The 19,199-nt window shown below is 43.8% G+C and overlaps 1 protein-coding gene across 1 annotated transcript in view; it reads right to left on the bottom strand.

The window, feature by feature from the left end:
• The window catches only part of LOC105759117 (uncharacterized), a 30,335-nt gene extending 17,703 nt beyond the window's left edge, over nt 1-12,632 (bottom strand). Inside the window, exons 1-4 of the mRNA XM_030269997.4 lie at nt 12,560-12,632; nt 11,788-12,341; nt 2,000-2,059; nt 877-967 (exon numbers count right to left, since the gene is read on the bottom strand). Of these exons, the coding sequence (XP_030125857.4) occupies nt 877-967; nt 2,000-2,059; nt 11,788-12,341; nt 12,560-12,632 (778 nt within the window). The remainder of the gene's footprint in view (nt 1-876; nt 968-1,999; nt 2,060-11,787; nt 12,342-12,559) is intronic.
• Between the last annotated feature and the right edge of the window lie 6,567 nt (nt 12,633-19,199).

Raw genomic sequence — 19,199 nt, 5'->3', positions numbered from 1 at the left:
AGCCCCAGGTTTATCAGCTGCCAAGCTCACACAGACCCTGCACCAAAGGGGGGCAGAGGAAAGGTTCTGGGGGTGCAGCACAGCCTCTGGCCAGAGACACTGAGTGCCCACCCTCTGCTGTGCAGACCAGCTCAGCGGTGGGGCCTCTTCACCCCAGGAAAGCCACATCTCAGGGACATCCTAAGGGACAGCAGAAAGGTGTCCTGGTCCATCAAAGGCCCCTCCCAGAAAGAGTCCCCCGACCCTGCACCAGAGCACTGCTCGTGATGCAAGAGATCCACAGTGTTGCAAGGGACAGTGTCAAACTTGCCCCATCAGGGGAGGCACATGGGCATTCTCATTTCCCCAAATGTATATTAATCCATTTAAGGCAGGGGACCCTCACCACCAAGATCAGATGGAGGGAAGCAAAAAGCCATCATTGGAACCCATGGAGGGGTGATACATTTCTGATCTTTGTCACTCTCCCTGTTCCCCCACACACCTCTTTTTCTATTTTTCTTTCTTTTCTCTTTCTTTCTCTTTGCCTCTTTTACTATTAAATAAAATATATCAATATTTTGATTTCAACATCTAAGCTCATTGGTTTGAATTGTGTTTTTGGGTATATTCAAATCTTCCAGGGTTCGATCCATTTTATTCACAGGGAGTTAGTTCTCTTTACTCCTCTGTAATTAAACCAGATCACAACAGCACCTGTCCACGTAGTTACGCGTGGAAAGGAGCAGGTGATAGAAATAACTCCCAAACTGACAGCTTTCCTCACTGACACAGAACTCTAGAATTGTAGAGAAGGCCTCCCTTTTGACATATTTCATCCCATGTTATTGTTTGGTAATATGCATCAGATAATAGAAGAATTAGATCTTTTGTTACCTTCTTCCTCTTGCAGTTTGTCTTTTTCCACAGAAAGCAAATCTTTTGGCACGTCCTTGTCTGAGCACTGGGTTTTCCTCTTCTTCTTAGGCTACAGTATAGAGGAGATATACAGAAGAAAGTGAAAATAAATATTTGTTATGTTTCATCCGGAAGAAAAAAGAATCAGGACATTAGTTGTGAAATGAAGACAACCCATGATACTCAGAGAGAGCAGGGGGTTGCTGGAGTCTTTTAAGTGTGTGCAAAAGTCTTCCTGAACAGATTTTATTGCAAATTCCAAACCAATAAATGCTATTGCTTTGGACCTACAAATCCTATCTGCTAGATTAGAAAGTTCACATTTGAATTCAGGTACCTGCTCTATAGTAAGATTTGCATTCATTGTTCCAAAGTTCTTCCTCTGAAGGAAGAAAGTCTAAAGTATTTACCCTTTTTAAAATCAGGAGTGTTATAATCAAGAGTTAGGACCCTGCCAATGCTTAACAAAAAAACCCCAGCCCTCCCCTGCCCTTTCCAACCATGGAGCTGCTTGTTCTTGATGCAGGTATCTGTAGTTTGCACTAATCTGAAGGGCTCAGGAGTAGCTGAGGCCATTTGCATACAGCTTGATGAAACAGTAGTGCTAACCCTAAAACATAAATTTTGAATGTTCTAGTTTAAACAGTGATTCTTGACTTTTCCAAGGTGGAAAACCTCTGCCAGAAAATGTACCTCCCTGCCCAGACTCAGGGGCTGCTCCTCACCTAGAAGCACAAAATCACAGAATGGTTTAGAAAGGACCTTAAAGACCATCCAGTTCCAACCCCCCTGCCACCTTCCACTAGACCAGGCTGCTCAGAGCCCTATCCAGCCTGGCCTAGAACACTTTCAGGGACAGGGCAGACATCTCCTCTGGGCAACTTGGAACTTGCTGTGGATGATGAGACCATCCCCCTTGTGGTGGCAGTGACAAAAACTACAATGTGGCTGTGCCAGAAAATTACATGGTTTTATATTCCTGCAGCATCTCTTAAGTGCAGCAAACCAAGGCAGAACAAACTATGTTTAAAAAAAAATGAACATTCTTAAAATAACTGTCTCTTGAAAGAGAATATTTAAACTGTAAAAGTCTTGCTGGTACCTTGAGGAGCTTTTTCTCTCTGATGTTGACTGATGTGATAAGATGGCCATTCACTGGAACCTAGGAGGTGGACAATAACAAAATGCATTATAGTACATAAACATGCATGTGTGTGTATGTGTAAATATATATAAAAATATATTTATTTCAATACCTTCCAAAAATACACATAATAGTCTAAAAGATACACCTAAGTAAACCCCTGTACAAATGTGGGTTAGAATTTGTGGCCTTGTTCCAACTGGAGTAATTAATTCCAAGTTAATTAGTGTATGCTAAGCCTTTATGAATGTAAGTCCAGAAACTTCACAAAGATTTATTCCAAAGCAGACATATTTGTGGTTTATGATAAGATTTGTCTAGGATCAAAGTTGTTTTTCAAATAGGGTAAGCCTGTCTTTAAAAAACCATAGACATGAGAGGGCTTATTTTAATTCTTGTTTACCAGTTGGGGTGGACCTTATGCTCCCTCTCAAGACTGCCCACGTCTCTCCCCAGCAGACCCAGTGGGGCTGCAGTCCTTCAGACTCTTAACGGTCATCTCTTTGATATTTTGGGGATTTTAGAGCTATTTTTCACAAGTCTCAAAAAGGTCTGGTTTGAAGTGCATGACAGGCACCTGTATGCTGGCAAATGTTTCGTCCCTGGAGGTATTTGCTTGGAATTCCAGACCAGTTACAAGCCCATAGTGGACATGGACCCAGCAGCTGGTGTTCATCCCAAGTTCCACAATGATTAGGAGAAGAAGCCCCAAAACTGTGGACTTTGCACACAGACAATACTGATTTGGGGTCTTCCAGTAAAACATCACAGCAGCAGGAGGCAAAACCCTTGCTTGTTATATCAGTAATTCCACCAGCTTCATGTTGTCAGCTTAAGCCAAAATCTCTTCTGTCCCCCTCGGCTGTCAAATGCAAACAATATAATTGTTTACAATTATGTTATTCTGAACATTAGTAAAATAATTACTTATCTGTTATAAGCCAGCAACATTTGTTAGTAGCTAGAAAGGCTGTCTTGTTTTTTCCCACAGGCACTCTCTTCTAAACCTCTCAGGTTCATTTACTAGAGGCACTCCATAAATCCCACCACAAAGCAAACTGTTTTCCATCTCCTGCTCTGCTCAAGGGAAAAATCCCCCTCTACCTGCAGCAGGGAGGGAAGCAGCTTCTCACAAAAATATGGGATATAAAATACAAAATCAGAGGCATTTTGGTGCAAATTTGAACCACGTAGATATGGAAAATCTTGAGTTTATATTATTCTTTCTTTCTCGGTATATGTTTCTGTCCATTTAAATGTGTGAGAATACAGATAGATCTCGTCTCAGTGGACAACAATTCCTATGCAATATAGAATCTTGGGGGAATGACTTTAAATTATATGACAGAGAACTTCAGGAAAACGGAATTTTATTGGATGAATGCAAGAAGTGATGATTGGGGGAAGCCAAACAACATATAAGTGGAATATTCCTTCCTGATGTCATCAAACCCTGGTGATTTCCCAGTTTTCATAATGAAATTTTCACTGTTTTCTAAAGGCTTTGCCCAAGTGAAGGCAGTTTGAGCAAGACTGCCACCATGGGTACAGAAATAGCAACACCAGCTTAGGAGGCAAAGAGGAGGATGCTTTTTTGCCATCTTTCAGAAACACACAGATAAGAGGATAAGAGACATCCCACCTCCTGTTAGCCTCTCTTTATATCAAGATGCTTCTGTAAGCATGAGGGACTGCAGGCAGAGAGGGAAATGTCAGGATTAAGGGCATGAAACTGCCTTCCTCCCCGAGGCTGGTGTAAGCGAGCACAGCCCGAGGCTGAACAGGGCCCTCACACAGGCAAGAACTCCAGAAGGAAAACCCTGAGTGCAATAAAGGATTAGGGAAGATGCAAAATATATTGGCTCTGACAGACTCGTCTCAGCTGGGGCAGGATCACGTTCCTGGACTTTCTCTCCATATAAATGACATTAAGCAAGGAGCTGGAAATTTGCAGCACTTTGTTTTAGTGCTTTGCCAACCTGACCAACTGCTGCGTACTTTCTCCAGACAAGCACAAGGTTTGCTACTGAAATGACATTTCACCTGCTAGACAAACATCCCACTCTCTCTCCATCACTGACTAGGAGGTTAAATAGTCATTTAGTATATCCCAGGGGTCTTCATGATGACTGACTGGCTATTCAGCCCTAAGTGCCCACTTGGGACTCCTGAACCTTGTTGCATCCTTCCTAAAGAGCAGCTGAGTGAAAAAAAATACCAGACCCGACCACTGACTGATGCTCAGCAAATGTCCCACCACTGGGGTGATGCTCTTCTTTTGAACCTGAAATATCTCTTGCTTCTCTGCCATCCTTCAATAACACCAAGAGCTCCCTTTCTTTCATCACCAAGAATTTTTACTGAGTTTTATTTCCTTTCAGTGGAAACGTATTATGTTAGCCTGACCTTTTGTATTAAATCCTGCCCTTATCCAACCCTTTTCCAGGCAGTAAGCTGGCTGTGCGGCTAAGGAACCCCACCCTACCCTATTCTTCCCTTTTGAAGCCCTTAGGGTAGGGGATTAGTCATGCCTCTTTATCGTGCCATTAGGCCACTATGAAAAGGGAAAAGGAATTTTCATTATTGTATTTTATTTAACCTAATGGAATCATTACAGAGAAATTATTATTTTTCAGGGGAAATTTTTTCTTAATGAAAAATATAGTTTTGTACAGGGAAAACACATCTAAATCCACCACATTAAATGATTATATTAAGTGAAATTCCAAATACATCAAATATATGCAGAGAAGCAGAATCAGGACTTTTAGTGGAATCAGACTTAGCATATTAATTTCTACTCACATTCTGTGGTACAATAGAAAGATTATTTTTAGTTCATGGCCATTTGGTTCATGACCCAGTGGAACAGGATTTCCCCCCCCACCCGCTGCCTTTTTTTCCCTTTTTTATGTAACCTAAGGTTATATTTCTGATGATTGTTATGAAACTATCAATTTCTGATTCTCTTGAGCTAGTTTTTAATTTATTTTATGCTGTTAATATAGTTCTACATAAAGTCACAAAGAAAGGAGGCAAAGTGATACATCTCCAAGTGCCCAAAAATGCTCGGTTTAGTATATAAACCTTGTATTCAAAGCCATAAAGCTGTATGACTAGAGACTTGCCTTTATGCATTTCAGTTTTGTTAGACTAATCATTTTTATAAAACCCAACACCTTTGTGTCTATCAGATCAGGCTGCCTGCTTTCACATCTCAGTGCCACCAGCTGGTTAGAGGAGTAATTAAACATCATGAGAATATCAGCTTCAGGTTCACTAACTGCCCTTTGTCCCTCTTGGGAAAGGTGCTTAAAATTGCCTTCCTAAGGAAGGCATGGAAAGGTTTGCCCAGTAGAGGGATACTAGGACAAAATAAGCTCTGCCTATGAAACCCAAAGGGAGCTATTATATTCTTCACACATTGGAAATCAGGAAATTCATTTAAGAACATGAATAAAGATTCAGAAAATTGTTCTCAGCTACCACTTTCAGAAAACTCAAATTAAGTGGGTTGGACACTGGAAATGAAAGGAAGCAAAACTACCCCATTCTAGCAGGGGGTCTGTGAACACAAAACCATTTCCAGATTTAAGAAGTACTTCAATTAAATTGTTTCTTAGTGCTCAATTCCAGTGGGGAAAAAAAAAACATGGAGGTTTTTTTTCACTTTATGTTACAACACAAGAAAAATATCGTGGATTTAGGCCAAAGGGCAATACTTTTGAGACAAAAGTAACACCAACATGCACTAAACTAAAATATTAAGGGAGGGGGTGGGAGAAAAGAACAAAAAGAAAAGGATTTTCTTAGCAGGAAAATAAATAATCTCCCTTAAACATGCTCTGTTACAACTGAACAAGGTATGACTGCACTTTTCAGCTTTCTCAGTAGATCTTTAACAAGCTGAAAAGTGAGCACGAAGTCTTTCTTCATCCCTCTCAGCATCCTCTGGAAGATCCAGTCCTTGCTCCCTACACTGCATGCTCTGAGTCGGATTATTTGCAGCACCACTTGCAGTTCACTGTTGGCTCTCTGCAGGTGGGTTCTTGTCTCCTGTGCACAGAAGCAGGGCTGGGCCATGGGGAGAGCAAACCCAAGTGCTGCTGCTGCTGCTGCAGCCAGACAGGGCTCACGTTTCTGCATCCACAGCCGGCCAGCAATCCGCCAGACAAACGTGTTGGGAAACAAAGCAGTGCTGGCTTTCATTAACTCTGATCCATAAATGGAAGCAGACATCCTGGCCAGTCTGCCTTTGCCACATGGTCTTGTCCTGATGATGGACTTTGCTCAGGGAGGCCCATTCCCTACACCAATGGGAACGGGGTGGATGGGAAAAGACAAGTGTGCATTCGTCAGAGGAGAAAAGATGGGGCTTAGGCAGAGGCAGAGGCCATCAGAAAAACAGGAGAGTACCAGCTTCAAAGGAAATCACTCATTCAGTTCTATAACAGCTAGAGAAAGGATAACACAATGACAACTTCTGCTCAGGTGACAATGGAAAGCCAAAAAAAAGTTGGGTTTGTTAGGAAAGGGAACTGAGTGGCTCCCCATGCACGGCAGAAGGACATAAAGGAACTTCTTTGGGACATGGCTGCTCACAACACTACAGAGGCATATCTGCAAAGGGGAGGGAAAAGAGAGCAGAATCTGGTTTTTGACCAATACTGTAAGTACTAATAATCTTGTTGTTAATAGCTGTTATTGATATGTGGTAATGCAAAGTTTTCCCTGGCAAAATCACTTCAGACAAATGTGTTCCCAGTAGGAAAGAAGACTGTTGGAAAAGAAAATTACATAGGAAACACATGCAACGAACAGACTGAAATATATAGAACTACACACTAAGAATATGTGAAATTTTCCCTTACAGCACCTAATGTAGAAAAGAAAGGGGCAGTTCTCCCATGAAATGGATGCTCCAATAACCTTGTGGAAAAGGATCTGGGCCATCAGCACAGAAAACACATTAATCTGCACATATTCCCAGGGATGAAGTTGCCCATGGGGACCCCTTGAGCACAAACACAGGTTGATAACAAGGAGTGGGAGCCAGGACTGCATATGTAGCCATTCATATCCAAAAACAGTTGCATGAGAAAATTTAGGGAAACATCCTCACGATAACGCTGCCTGCATTACATGTCCTCCAGCTGGCCAGCCTTCCCTGGACACATCAGAAGCCACACAGCAGCCATAACCACCTGACATGTGTATGCCTTGGTTTAGCTGCTCTCATCATCAGGGGGAAAAAATCTATCTGGGGAAAGAGTTTCTGCAACATGAGTAGATTAAAACTACTGTTGTGAGGAGGGAAGAAGAAACCAGTTTCCTGGCATCTTCTATTCTGATTAATTAGAGCACCATCTCAACAAGGGATAACAGCTCCATTTTAAGGAGGCAATTACCAAACTCCAACACTTTCCAGGATACTTTAAAAATCAATTCTCATCCAAGATAGCTGTATAAAAATAATTGTGCAACTGTGTTGCATTGGCGTGAAAAGTACTGTGTAACCTGAAAAGGTAAAAAAACCCATCTATTTGTGAAATTCTGAAGCTGAAGGGATGGAGATGTAGTTCTGGTACTCTTGAGCAATCCCACAAGAAGCAAAAAGTATCTCCAGTTTATAAAGACACTTCAGAAAAGCAGAAAGCTTTCTTTGGGAATGTATCAGATGGCACATATTTTTAGAAGCTTTTTAAGGAAGATGATGTCACTAGATTTGTAAAAAATGCTCTTCTTTCCAACTGACCAATTTGCAGAACAGCTCAAAAACTTTGAATAAACACAAACATCTCAAATCAAAAACTGCCAGTCAGATCAGTTGGCTTCCAGCAAGTCCCATTAGCAATTTCCCAAAATTAGGGAAAAGGCAATCATGAAAAAAGCTAAACACTCTCAGCATAATTTCTAGACTTTTTTTTTGGGGTGTGTGTGGCTATGTGACAACAGCCAGAATGTAACTTGTTTTGTTCTATGCATGAGATCACATTCAAAGTGTGCTTGCATGATTGTGTGGAGGCCACAAAACCATTGGACCACAGTGGTGGGTGAGAGGCTGGACACGGCACAGCCACGTGTTCTCACAGCCCAGAAAGCCAAGTGTGTCCTGGGCTGCACCCAAAGCACCAGAGGAGGGGGGATTCTGCCCCAGGGCTCTGCTCTGCCCTGGTGAGACCCCACCTCCAGTGCAGCATCCATCCCTGGGGTCCCAGCACAGGAAGGACATGGAGCTGTTGGAGTGAGTCCAGAGAAGGCCACCTAGCTGATCAGAGGGATGGAGCGCCTCTGCTATAAGGAAAGTCCCAGAGAACTGGTGGTGTTCAGCCTGCAAAAGAGAAGACTTCAGGGTGATTGCCCTGGTTCTGGACAGGACAGGGTTAATTTTTTGCAGAAACTGTGAGGGGCTGTGGCCAGGACCCAGAGCTTTGTCTATCCCACCTTCTGGTCATTAGCAGGGGTGCCAGGGGAAGGGACTCTTTTTTGGGGAGAAGGGGGTCCTTCCAGTCTGGTATTGTCTATTGTCAAGGGGTTTCTGTGTAAATAATTTATTTTCTTGTACCCTCTGTCATTCGTATTATTCCTTTTCCTGTTTGTTTTTGGTTTTGTTTTTTTTTTTTAATCTCGTTGCTGTTTCCAGTAAAATGGTCTTATCTCAGTCTAAGATCTTAACCTTTTGTGCCTCCAAGTCTCAAGTCCACCCCACTGCAGGTGGGAGGGGAAAAGCTTCGGAGCAGAAGGGAGGAGCATGTGGTTTTGGGGAATTTTGGTGGGCGCACTAAACTGGGGATTAGCATTCCTAAACCAGTGATCCAACTGAGGCCTTCCCCTACCTGAAGGGAACTTCGAGGGAAGATAGGGCAAAACTATTTACAAGAGCATGTAGTAAGAGGACAAGGGGGAATGAGTTCAAATTGAAAGAGAGGAGGTTTAGATTAGATATTAGGAAGAAGTTCTTTGCCATGAGGGTGGTGAGGCACTGGAACAGGTTGCCCAGGGAAGCAGTGGGTGCCCCATCCCTGGAGGTATTCAAGGACTGACTGGATGAAGCTCTGAGCAACCTGGTCTAGTAAAAGGTGTTCCTGCCCACAGCAAGGGAGTTGGAACCAGATGATCTTCAAGGTCCCTTTCCAACCCAAACCATTCCATGATTCTGTGAAAGTTCGTTCAACAGACTGATCTCACATGGGCTGTTGAAGCCACTCTGTCTGGGTCTAGCAGGGACCATGGCTCCTGGAGGGTGTCTGTCTGCCTATTGCTATGGGGAGTAGGGACACACAAAGGGAAGATCAGTCCTACATCATCCTGCAGCCAAGAAAGAGCAGATTTCATGGGAAGGCAACCAGACAGCCCACCCCTGGGGCAGCAACTGGGAATCACTGGCAAACATGCATTCCCAAACTGAAAAAATAATTAACCACCTAGGTTTTTTTAATTAAGATCTTGACTTATCCACCACTCCAGGATATGCAGATGTTTGGCTGCTGGGATGTATCAACACACCTGAGCACTGGAGGCAATTTGTGTCTTGGTTTTTTCATATCTCAGCAGGCAGCAGAAAGGGGGTCCCATCCTGTAATACCTGCACATCCCATCTTATCACATGGGCCATGTGTATGAATGGGAGATTTTGTTATTAATGGCACCTCTGCTGCTGCTTTGGTGAAGATTTTCATATGCAAATTTCAGCATATCCAAAGTGTTTGGCTGTTCTGGCATCCTCCCATCAGCTAAGTGCCAAAGCAGGGCAGCATTTTACACTTAAGTAAGGAGATACAGTTTTTGCCTCAAGGATATGATGTTCCAAAGACAGAGAGAACCTGATGGGAAATGACAAGGAGCAGTGGAGAAGGCACGATGGGGAAAAGAAAACAAAAGAGACAAAGAGAGAAAGGAAAGGGCACGGTACTGTCATGGGAGAACAAGCCTTCATTTTTCATTTCAGTATGCAAGAAATTTTCTCTGGGTTATCTATCTTTAGGATCTTTTAAGTTATTTTTCTTGATCATTCTCTTGTTGCTCTCCATCTCCTCAGGACTATGTTTTCCATCCTCTGCATGATAATCAGGGCGTCTCACACAGAAGATGATGCTACTGTGTAAATGCAACTGCTAGAGCCCAGTTCCTAAAGAGTAGGAATTGCTCAGCCTTGGAAAAGATGAGATTAATGGCAGAAACTGCACATGACTGTAAACAAATTTATCCCTTCAGTTTATCCTTCCTCTTCTTTGGTTTCTGTTACTTAGGCCTGTGAGATGCAGCATCTCTGACTAGAAGATATCTGTTCAAATCAATGCCATAAGCTTGAACTAATAACCCTACCACCATCACAGCACCTGGAATGTCTCTGACACATTTCTGTTCATGACGAGCAAAACCACTTATTTTATAGCACATATTAAAAAAATCCCTGCAAATTCATTTTGTTTGTCTTTCTCAAAAATGAGACCTAGGCGATAATAGTAACAGATTAAACAATAAAGTGGGTGTCTCCCCTTTCTGTCCCACACTGCCTCCAGTATTGGCAGCTCTGGAAAATTTCCATTCGTTCTGCAGACAACTCAAGTCATCTAGTACTGATGATTATAAAGGTATGATAAAATTGTTACTGAAATCCTTCTTCACCCCTTGACACCGACAGCTCTGTTCAGATTGTTTTTGGATTTAATTGTTCTTTACTAATTCAGGGGTCCTTGTGCTGCCAGGTCAAGATTCTGCTCTGACTGATGAAAGAAAAAATGCCCTAAAATTGAATAGTTTATTAGAAGATAACTATAATACAACTAAAAGCTAAAGCATCCATGACAAAATAACAAACCCTTGAAAACTAATAATAGAAAGTGACACATTTCTGTTCCTGAGGAACAAACCCACTTATTTTATAGCACACTTTAAAAAAAAATCCTGCAAATTCATTTTGTTTGTCTTGCTCAGAAATGAGACCTAGGAGACAACAGTAACAGATTAAAATGTTAAAAAAAGCTCATTGTATTAATTTTAAGTACATACTTATGTTTGTAAGTTATTCCGAGAGCTTTCCATATTGCAGTGTCTCAGTGAAATTGTTTTCTGTAATTTACACTGATACTTTCTGCTACAGGCAGTTTACAGTGCGTCAAAGCAACAGTCATGACAATGTCATACAGAAACTTCAACACTGTGCATCAAATCAAACTCACAGCATATATTCAACAGGGTGGCCATGGTCATCAGCTCACAGACAGGTATTCATGCAGTAACAACAGAGCTTTGATTTGGAGTCAATACACATAATTAGCACATTGTATTAACACCGTAGTATGGATACTATTCTTGTATATTGCTTCTTAATATGATGGACATTAACTGGAGTTTTCTTAATTCCCAGCAAAGAGGATCTATCTCATATGGAGTTATGCTGCCAGACAGAACGGCGGATGAAAGGCCAGTGCCAGCAGCCCCCAGCGATGTGCTCGGGCAACCTGCTGCCTTGCCCTGTCACCTTGTTGGCACCACAGGGTTAACGGGGAATGCTGACCCCCCCTAACCCCTAAATCACATCGAGAGGTTCGGGACGGCGCGTCCTGGGCGGGACGCGATGAGATGGGATGAGACAGGTGAGATGGGATGGCAGCAGCCCGGTGGGGCCGGACGCAGAGGGTGCGGGACTGTTCTCTGCCCTGAAAAGGTGCCGGGGAGGAAAGAGGGAAGGATGCTCGCCCCGTCCCGGGGAGCGGGCGAGGCGCGACCCCCACTACCCTTACCTGCGCCGTGCGCCTTTGTTCCTCCGGCTGCCGCGCCGGCAGCGCCCCGGCCGCCCGGCCGCCGGCCCCCGCGGGGCCATCCCCCTCCTCCTCCTCCTCCTCCTCTTCCTCCTCCTCCTCCTGCGCCTCCCCGGCGGCGCGGGGCCGGGGGGGTGCGGGCACGGCCCCGCGGTCCCGCAGCCCCCGCAGGACGAGCAGCGCGGCCGCGGCGGCCGCCAGCACCAGCGCCGGCCAGAGCAGCGCCAGCAGCCGGGCCGGCAGCTCCCCCGCGCCCAGCGCCAGCCGCGCCGCCGGGCCCAGCATGGCCGCGCCGGCCCCGCCGGGTGCTCCGCTCGCTCCGCTCCCGAAGTTGGCGCCGGAGCCGCGCTCGCCGCCGCCGCTCCGAGCGGCTCCGGGGCGGTGCGGAGCGGCGCGGGCGGGGGACCGGCCGGCCGGGGCGGGGATGCGGGGGGGCCCGGGGGGCGCGGACACGTCGGTGCTTACGGGAGCCTCGTGGCGAAGGGCGGGTGCGCCGAGCGGGGGGGCGGGAGTGGGACCCCGCGCGCGGCCGATCGCTGGTGCGAGGGGAGGAAGGGGTTAATGCGCGGATTGGGTCTCCCCCATGGAAGGACGAGAGTGGTACGCGATGAAAGGTGAAGGCGTTGTGGTTCCAAGCAGTAGCGTTGGTTTGAGAGCAGATGTTCGCCGAGGATTGGGATATGCAGGGATGCTCACAAGTGATGCTTTTCTGCAGAATTCCCCAGTCTAGACAGAGCAGTGTTTAGGGATGTACTTCTGTTGTCAGGCAGCGCTACAAGCATGTCGTTATCGAGCACCATGGCTGTGATGATGACAAGCGCTGCCATGTAACAGCGCGGGATGCGCTCTCATCTCGGGCTCATCCTCCGACAAACAGCATTTTACCGCCGCCCGCTGAGCGCGGAGCAGAGCGCCCCGAACCACAGACCTCTTTGCCGTGCTGGATGGAAAATTTCTTCAGCCACCTGATGAACAAGTGCAGATGATGCTCTCAGAAAGTCTTTTTTCAAAGTCACCGAGTTTCTTTTTAAGTGGAAAGCTGAGTTTTTGCCTTGCTCAATCTAGGGGGACAACCTCTGAGCAATTAATAAACGTTGACTAGCAGTGAAGGGAAGGAGTGAGCTCCTCATTCTCTCAGCATGGTTGTGTCTTGCACCTGGCATAAACACCGTGGGACTTACCAGGGGCCATAACAAACAAAAAAAAAAACAAAACAAAAAAAAAAAACACAAACCAGACAAAAAAACCTTATTTAAATAAAACAGCATAAAAAGTCATGTTTGTAGTAAATCCAGTACAGGAAAAGGCTGGTAAGGGAATGACTTTTATCTGTCATTGTTTATTTCACACCCCGCGGGGACTGCTCTCTCTTGAGTGTGGATCCAGGTGCTGGAGCTCAAACTCAAACCCACTGAAAAGACGCCAATGGGGAAGGCTCATTATCCATCCTTCCATTGCTTCCATTGGATTATCAACTCTTCAGGGATTAAAGATTTATTATTCCCATGTTCTGGGCCGAATTACAATTAATCCTAAACAAGTCTAGGTTTTGAAAGCACAGTAAGGTGTTTATAGCACTCTAGAAATTTCTAGATGAAATACAGGAGAATTGTGAATAAAATGATATGCTGAATGGCCTTATGGGGAGAAGAAGGTTTTGGGAGGGAGGGAGAAATGCTTAATATACAGGAGGGTGCTGTGGGGGTATGGTGGTGCTTCAAATACTGTTGTTTGATAGGAAGCTTCTGCTTAAACATGGATCCCACAAGTTACCATTTTCTGTCTGTATCTCATACTGCCTATCTTCTAAAATTCAGCACTGAATAATCTTGTGGTTTAACACCTCAGGAATTTGAGTGTTTCTGTTCCTAGGCCTGATACTGATGTCTTGTGAGAATATGTCTATCTTGCACCCATCTGGAGCCCTGAGCTGATAACTGAGTAGTCATGTGCAAATGTCAGAGAGAGGGGGACTTCCTCCATAGTTAAAAATTGCTGTAATGTGGTTAGTTTAGATACTTGTATCTTATTTTTCTCCTTATCTTGATTTTTATTTTTTACCCTTTTTTATTTCTCTGTTTGTAAAATGAAGATACATCTCTCCAGGTCTGCGATGTTAAAGTGCATACAGTCAGTATCTCAGCTCATACATAAATTCACTATTTTCAGCTCATCTAAATTAGTTTGTTTTTCTTTTCCCGGGGAAACATAAGCTGAAAGACATTTCAGGAGTCACATTGCTTAATTGAGTATGAGATTACTGCTTTGCACCATTCCTTTCTATTTCTTTTTTTTTTTTCCTTCAATAGAGGCAATTATTGTGGCTGGCCTCTAATGGCATTTATTTAAAAAGATAAGCATCATCATATTAGACCTTTTTTTTTTGCTAGTATTATTACTGGCTCATTGGCAGCATATCTCTTACACTATTGCTCTATGAAAATAGCACAAGTTATTTTCATGTCATGTAATATGGAAAGACTGAAATTTTATTGCAAACGTGAGGAGATATTTTTCCATTTATGTGTGACGTGAGTTAATTGCAAATGTCAGATGGGGAATTTTTCTCCCTTCGTACCTGGACAGAAAGTCCAATAACTAGGAGCTGGATCCACCTATCTGTCATAGATCAAAATGTGGTGGATTTCCACTGACAAAATAGTGCAGACTCTAATGCCTGATGGGTCCTGGTCAAACCTATCTGCTTCTGTGCTGAGTTTGTCATTCAGGGTGCTGAAATTATGAAGGTAGGCTTTGAGAAGTTTTCTGAAGAAAAATCAAGCCTTATTAATGTTTAATTATTTCATGAAAGCTGTTTGATTTTGACAAAATCATACAGCAACTGAAAAAAAAGGAAAAAACCTTGGTTTGGGCATTTTTCTTGGTAAAGACAAAGCAGAGTTTTCTAGTTGAAATTAAAGCATTATTTTTATTTCAATTTTCTGTTGACTCATTAAAAATGAAATTTACTAAAAAGGAAGAAATTAAATGATTTTTAATAACATTTCACAGAAATTATAAGGTTCTGACCTGATGTATTAACAGTAGACTTAAGGATTCTCCCAGAAAACCCAAGAGAAATGGCCCACCCTGACACTACTCATGTTTAATCAACAGCAACAGACATGATAGAAAAATTAGTGATGTCAAACAAGTCAGAGATACAGATAGGAAGCTTTTAAACTGCCCCAGCAAAACCATCTTTTGAGGCCACATCAAAACAATCTTTTGAGGGCCAGTGAGGAGACCTCTTCAATCAGACTCCCTAACCTCAAGGAGTTCAGCAAGCTGCATCTGGAAGAAGGCAGGTGAGTTTTGTGGGTAAGCAGCTGCTCAGAAATCCCTGCACCACGGCAGAGCATGAGCTGTGCCTTCCCTTGGAGAAGCACCTTGGAGGTGCTAACCAGGCTGTTCAGAACAGACCCTTCTTGGAGGATCACAAGGCTTTGCTTTCCACTCTCTGAGCTCGGGGATTTGGGGAAACTGGGTGGAAAACAGTGGGGGTTTGCACCCATTTAAGTGACATGGAGCAGTCCCTGTGTTTCTGAGCCCACAGCTGGGAGAGGTTTCAGGGGAGCACTGTGCAGGTGTGGGCAGGGGGATGTTTGGACGTGGCTGAGATCAAAGCACAGGTCTCTGCTTCAGGCATTGGTGGGCAATGAAATGCTGAGTGAGGATGTGTCCCCCAGCAAGGCTGCTGCTGCAGGCCCTGCTGTGGGCTGGGACCCTCCTGTTCTGCTGTAATGAAGCTCATTTACAAGCTGAGATGATCTCACAACCTGCTTGTCTACAGGATTGAAGGGACATTTGCACCAAGTCCTGAGGTCCATCTGCTGATGTTCAGGACATGTATTCATCACATATTTGTGTAATTTGCAAACGTCTCCCATTTTTCCTCCCGTCTGAAGCCCTGGTGCAGCAGAGACTTTCCATGGACATGCCTAAAGCTGATGAAGTACTGAGCTTGCTTAGCCTGTCGATGAGGAAACTGAGGAAGGTGGTGGCTGCACGCCTGGCAGCAGCGTGACAATGACCAGTAATGAGAGAGGAGTGCTCCGTCTGTTCAGACTATTCAGCTCTTTTGCACAGCTGCCCACGTGGCCAGGTATTTGCCATTAAATAAGATGATTCATTCCTTGACAGGTTGGTATCTGGCCTAGCAGTCCAGCATTTCCTTTCGGCATCTGTGGCTGCTTTGAGGAATGCAGTTTTATAGAATTTTACTAATTATCTAATAGCTTTTCAATCTCTTGTTTCAGTACAGGGAACTGCTGTTAATTAATTGCAGATCTTCAGCATACCATTCTTAACTGATTCCCCTAGTAAATATGTTTAACACTTGCCTTGGTTTCCTGTACATGATTCATTCAGTTGGTAAGTGATCCATCTTTGTTTGCTGTCAAAGTCTTTGAGTTGGAAGAAGACTTTAATCATGTTACTTGGCTTTCCTGAATAGAGAGAAGAAATGGAGTCAAAAAAGCACGCAATGGTAACGCAGTCAAAGAAAGACCACGGCCTGGGTTTCTTTCACCAATAAAAAAGTTGTGTAAGCTTCAATTTCCCTTTCATTTTCATAAAGAACATACTGGAAACATCTATTCAGCCAAAGACATGAAACTAAAACAAAGAAACAAAAAACATCTTGAAAGGAGGAAAGAAGGCACTTTCCCAGCTTATGCATTAATTAAGACCAGTCAAAGAAAACGGCTTCAAAGGAAGGAGGAAGCCAGTGGTAAGCAGGGCTGCAACTGCTTTTAATGGGCTATAGCAATGACATGCATGGCAGGCAGAGCCAGAGCAGGCATCAATGCAGCAGTGGCAGTTCAAAGGCGACAGAGAAAAAGTTGGAGGCAGAACTGAAGTTCCTGAATAGTAAAATTGTTTCACTAGCAGATTTGTCAGCCACACTGCGGGACAAAGGAGCTTGTTTAGCAGAACACATCATCTTGAGAACCGTAAACACTGCTGGTTTAAAGATAAAATCAAAGGCCTTGGGAGCAAAGCAGAAGTAGACATAAAAGTATGCATAACTGGCTTTCCTGGAGGTGAAGAGGTTTGCATCCCTGTCAAACAATTCAGAAAGAAGCTGTTAAGTGCCCCAGGTCACTCTCAGCACCTATTCTTCCCCTGGGTGGAAGCCTGTGCAGAGCTGCATGAATATACAGCAGAATTGATAGGTTTTTTGCACATCTCAGTGGTGATCTGGGAGTCTGGCAGAAAAATTTATTCCCCTCCTAAAAAAAAAAAAAAAAAAAAAAAAAAAAAAAAAAGCTGACTGTAACTTACAACATACTATTATAAATATTTTATACAAGTAATAAATGTATTTGTTTAGCAGCAAAAGAGAGGGCTTTATTAGGTTCTTTCCATGCATATTTAATCTCAGTGCTTTTCAGCCTGTGTCCCTGATCCAGCTGTCTGGGAAACCAGCTGGTAATTTGCTGTTTCTTTTGACAAACACTTCAAGCTCATGCTTTGAAGACTTCCTAGGTCCCTTAATCAGCAACCAGCAGCACGTGTGCAATTTTACAGGAACATGATGTCTACAGAGAAGTCTCCAAATTAAGATGTCTCTCCTTGCTTTAATCCAAACTGGCACACGACGCAGTGAGCATGGAGTAAATGAATGATGACACACAGTTTATTGCTATCAAAACCAGCATTCAGAGAGATGCAGCTGACACACTGGAGGGAGGGCATCACTTCCCTCTGGGAGATTTTGGTGTCAAAAGTGTCTGAGCATACATCCACTGGTAAAAGTGTGGCTACACTGCAGTGTTCAGGCAGTTTCACATTCTCATGAAGTCTGGGTATCAGAGGCATGGCTGTCCCCAGATGTGCTCAGATAAACTTCGCATCTGAAGAGGATCTTCCACTTTGATCTGGAGATGTGGAGGTCTGAAAAATGTACCACATCCACCACATCCTCCATGGTTTCTTCTTATGTTTAGTCATCCTCCACAGGAAAAAGCCTACATCTTGTTGCTAATTTAATGTTATCTAGCTCTGATTTCCCACCACTGATTTCTGTGACTTGCTCTGACAGCGATATCATTCTCGTGTTCCTCCTGAGAAAGTGCTTCAGTGTCACATGTAGGTTACCTCTTAGACTGACTTCTGATTAATAAAAGATATTAAAACTGTATTTCTCACCAAAAGGCATTTCCAACAGATCTCATGCTGGGTTTGGAGTCTCTTATTTTGCACATTCCCTTGACATCCTTTTTCTGCATTGTCTTGTGGAGACGTAACATTCAGCCTTTGTAACCTATGAACTTGATCATAGACACATGGTGTGGGATCATTTTAGCTCTCTTTTCCTCATCAACATATGAGGGGCACCAGTGGAGCTGGCTGCTCGTGTTTTTTCTGCTTCCTAGTCAGTTTTCTAATTTCAATTAAATAAAATGTGACTCTGGTTCCTTCAAAGGAGGTGTCACAGTGAAGGGCTGAGTCTCCTCCATGGCTGGCAGTTGCCTGTGCTTCCAGTGCACATAGGTTTGCTCTAACAAGGGCTCTGTCCTTTGAGCAGCCAGGCCACAGGGCTACAGTAATCACAAAGAAGGTTCTGGATCTGGGTTTTTAGCAGAAATCTCTATTAGCAACTAAGTCCCAAGGTTTTTCAAACTACCACTTTGTCTGGATCCCAGGCTGTGTCCCTGAGTTGTGCCCCAAGGATCCAGACAATCAGGATTTGTTGGGGTTGTTGCTCTTCTGTGCAGCCTACACAAAAAAACCCCTCAGCCACTTGGGATAAACCCCAGATTTATAGTCTCCTTCCCCAACCCAGGGTGCCAAGATTTCACCATAATGCATGTGACAATGAAATAAATGAACAATGATGGTTTCCCATTTTATAATTGCCATAGCAACTATATTGTAACTTTTCTGATAACATTTCATTTCTGGGGCTGTATCTCACAACATTGCATAATTTAGCACTCAGAGCCATCCCACCAGCCTGCCAGCCACACCATACAGCAACATGTTGTCACAGCAGTGCTACTGGAGACTCCCATGCACAGGGTTACTTGCTCTTCCAGATTTCTACCCAAATAATGCAGCATTTTAGAAGGGAAGGCTGCATATTTGGTAGCTGTTTTTCAGAAAGGAGTACATTGCAATTTTCTGAGTGCTTGCAGGAGTGTGTGTTTAAGCCAAGTTCAAGTCCTTTAGCAGCTCCTTACACTTCATGTTCCTTTCATGTAATGTTGTTCCAAATTTAGGGTATTGAGCTTAAATTCACTGCATGAGACATCTCAGCCTCCAAAAGCTGTGCTGCCTGCAGCTTACCATGGTCATTAGATACCATGCAACACATCCTATTCAAACATGCAAACCAGGAAAATAAGATCTGTTTACCTGGCATGGATCAGAGGCAGTCCTAACTTTAA

The sequence above is a fragment of the Taeniopygia guttata genome, chromosome 3, assembly GCF_048771995.1.
Source record: "Taeniopygia guttata chromosome 3, bTaeGut7.mat, whole genome shotgun sequence".
Classification (NCBI taxonomy): domain Eukaryota; kingdom Metazoa; phylum Chordata; class Aves; order Passeriformes; family Estrildidae; genus Taeniopygia; species Taeniopygia guttata.
Note: the sequence above shows the minus strand (reverse complement) of the source record. Positions and strands in the feature narration are given on the sequence as shown.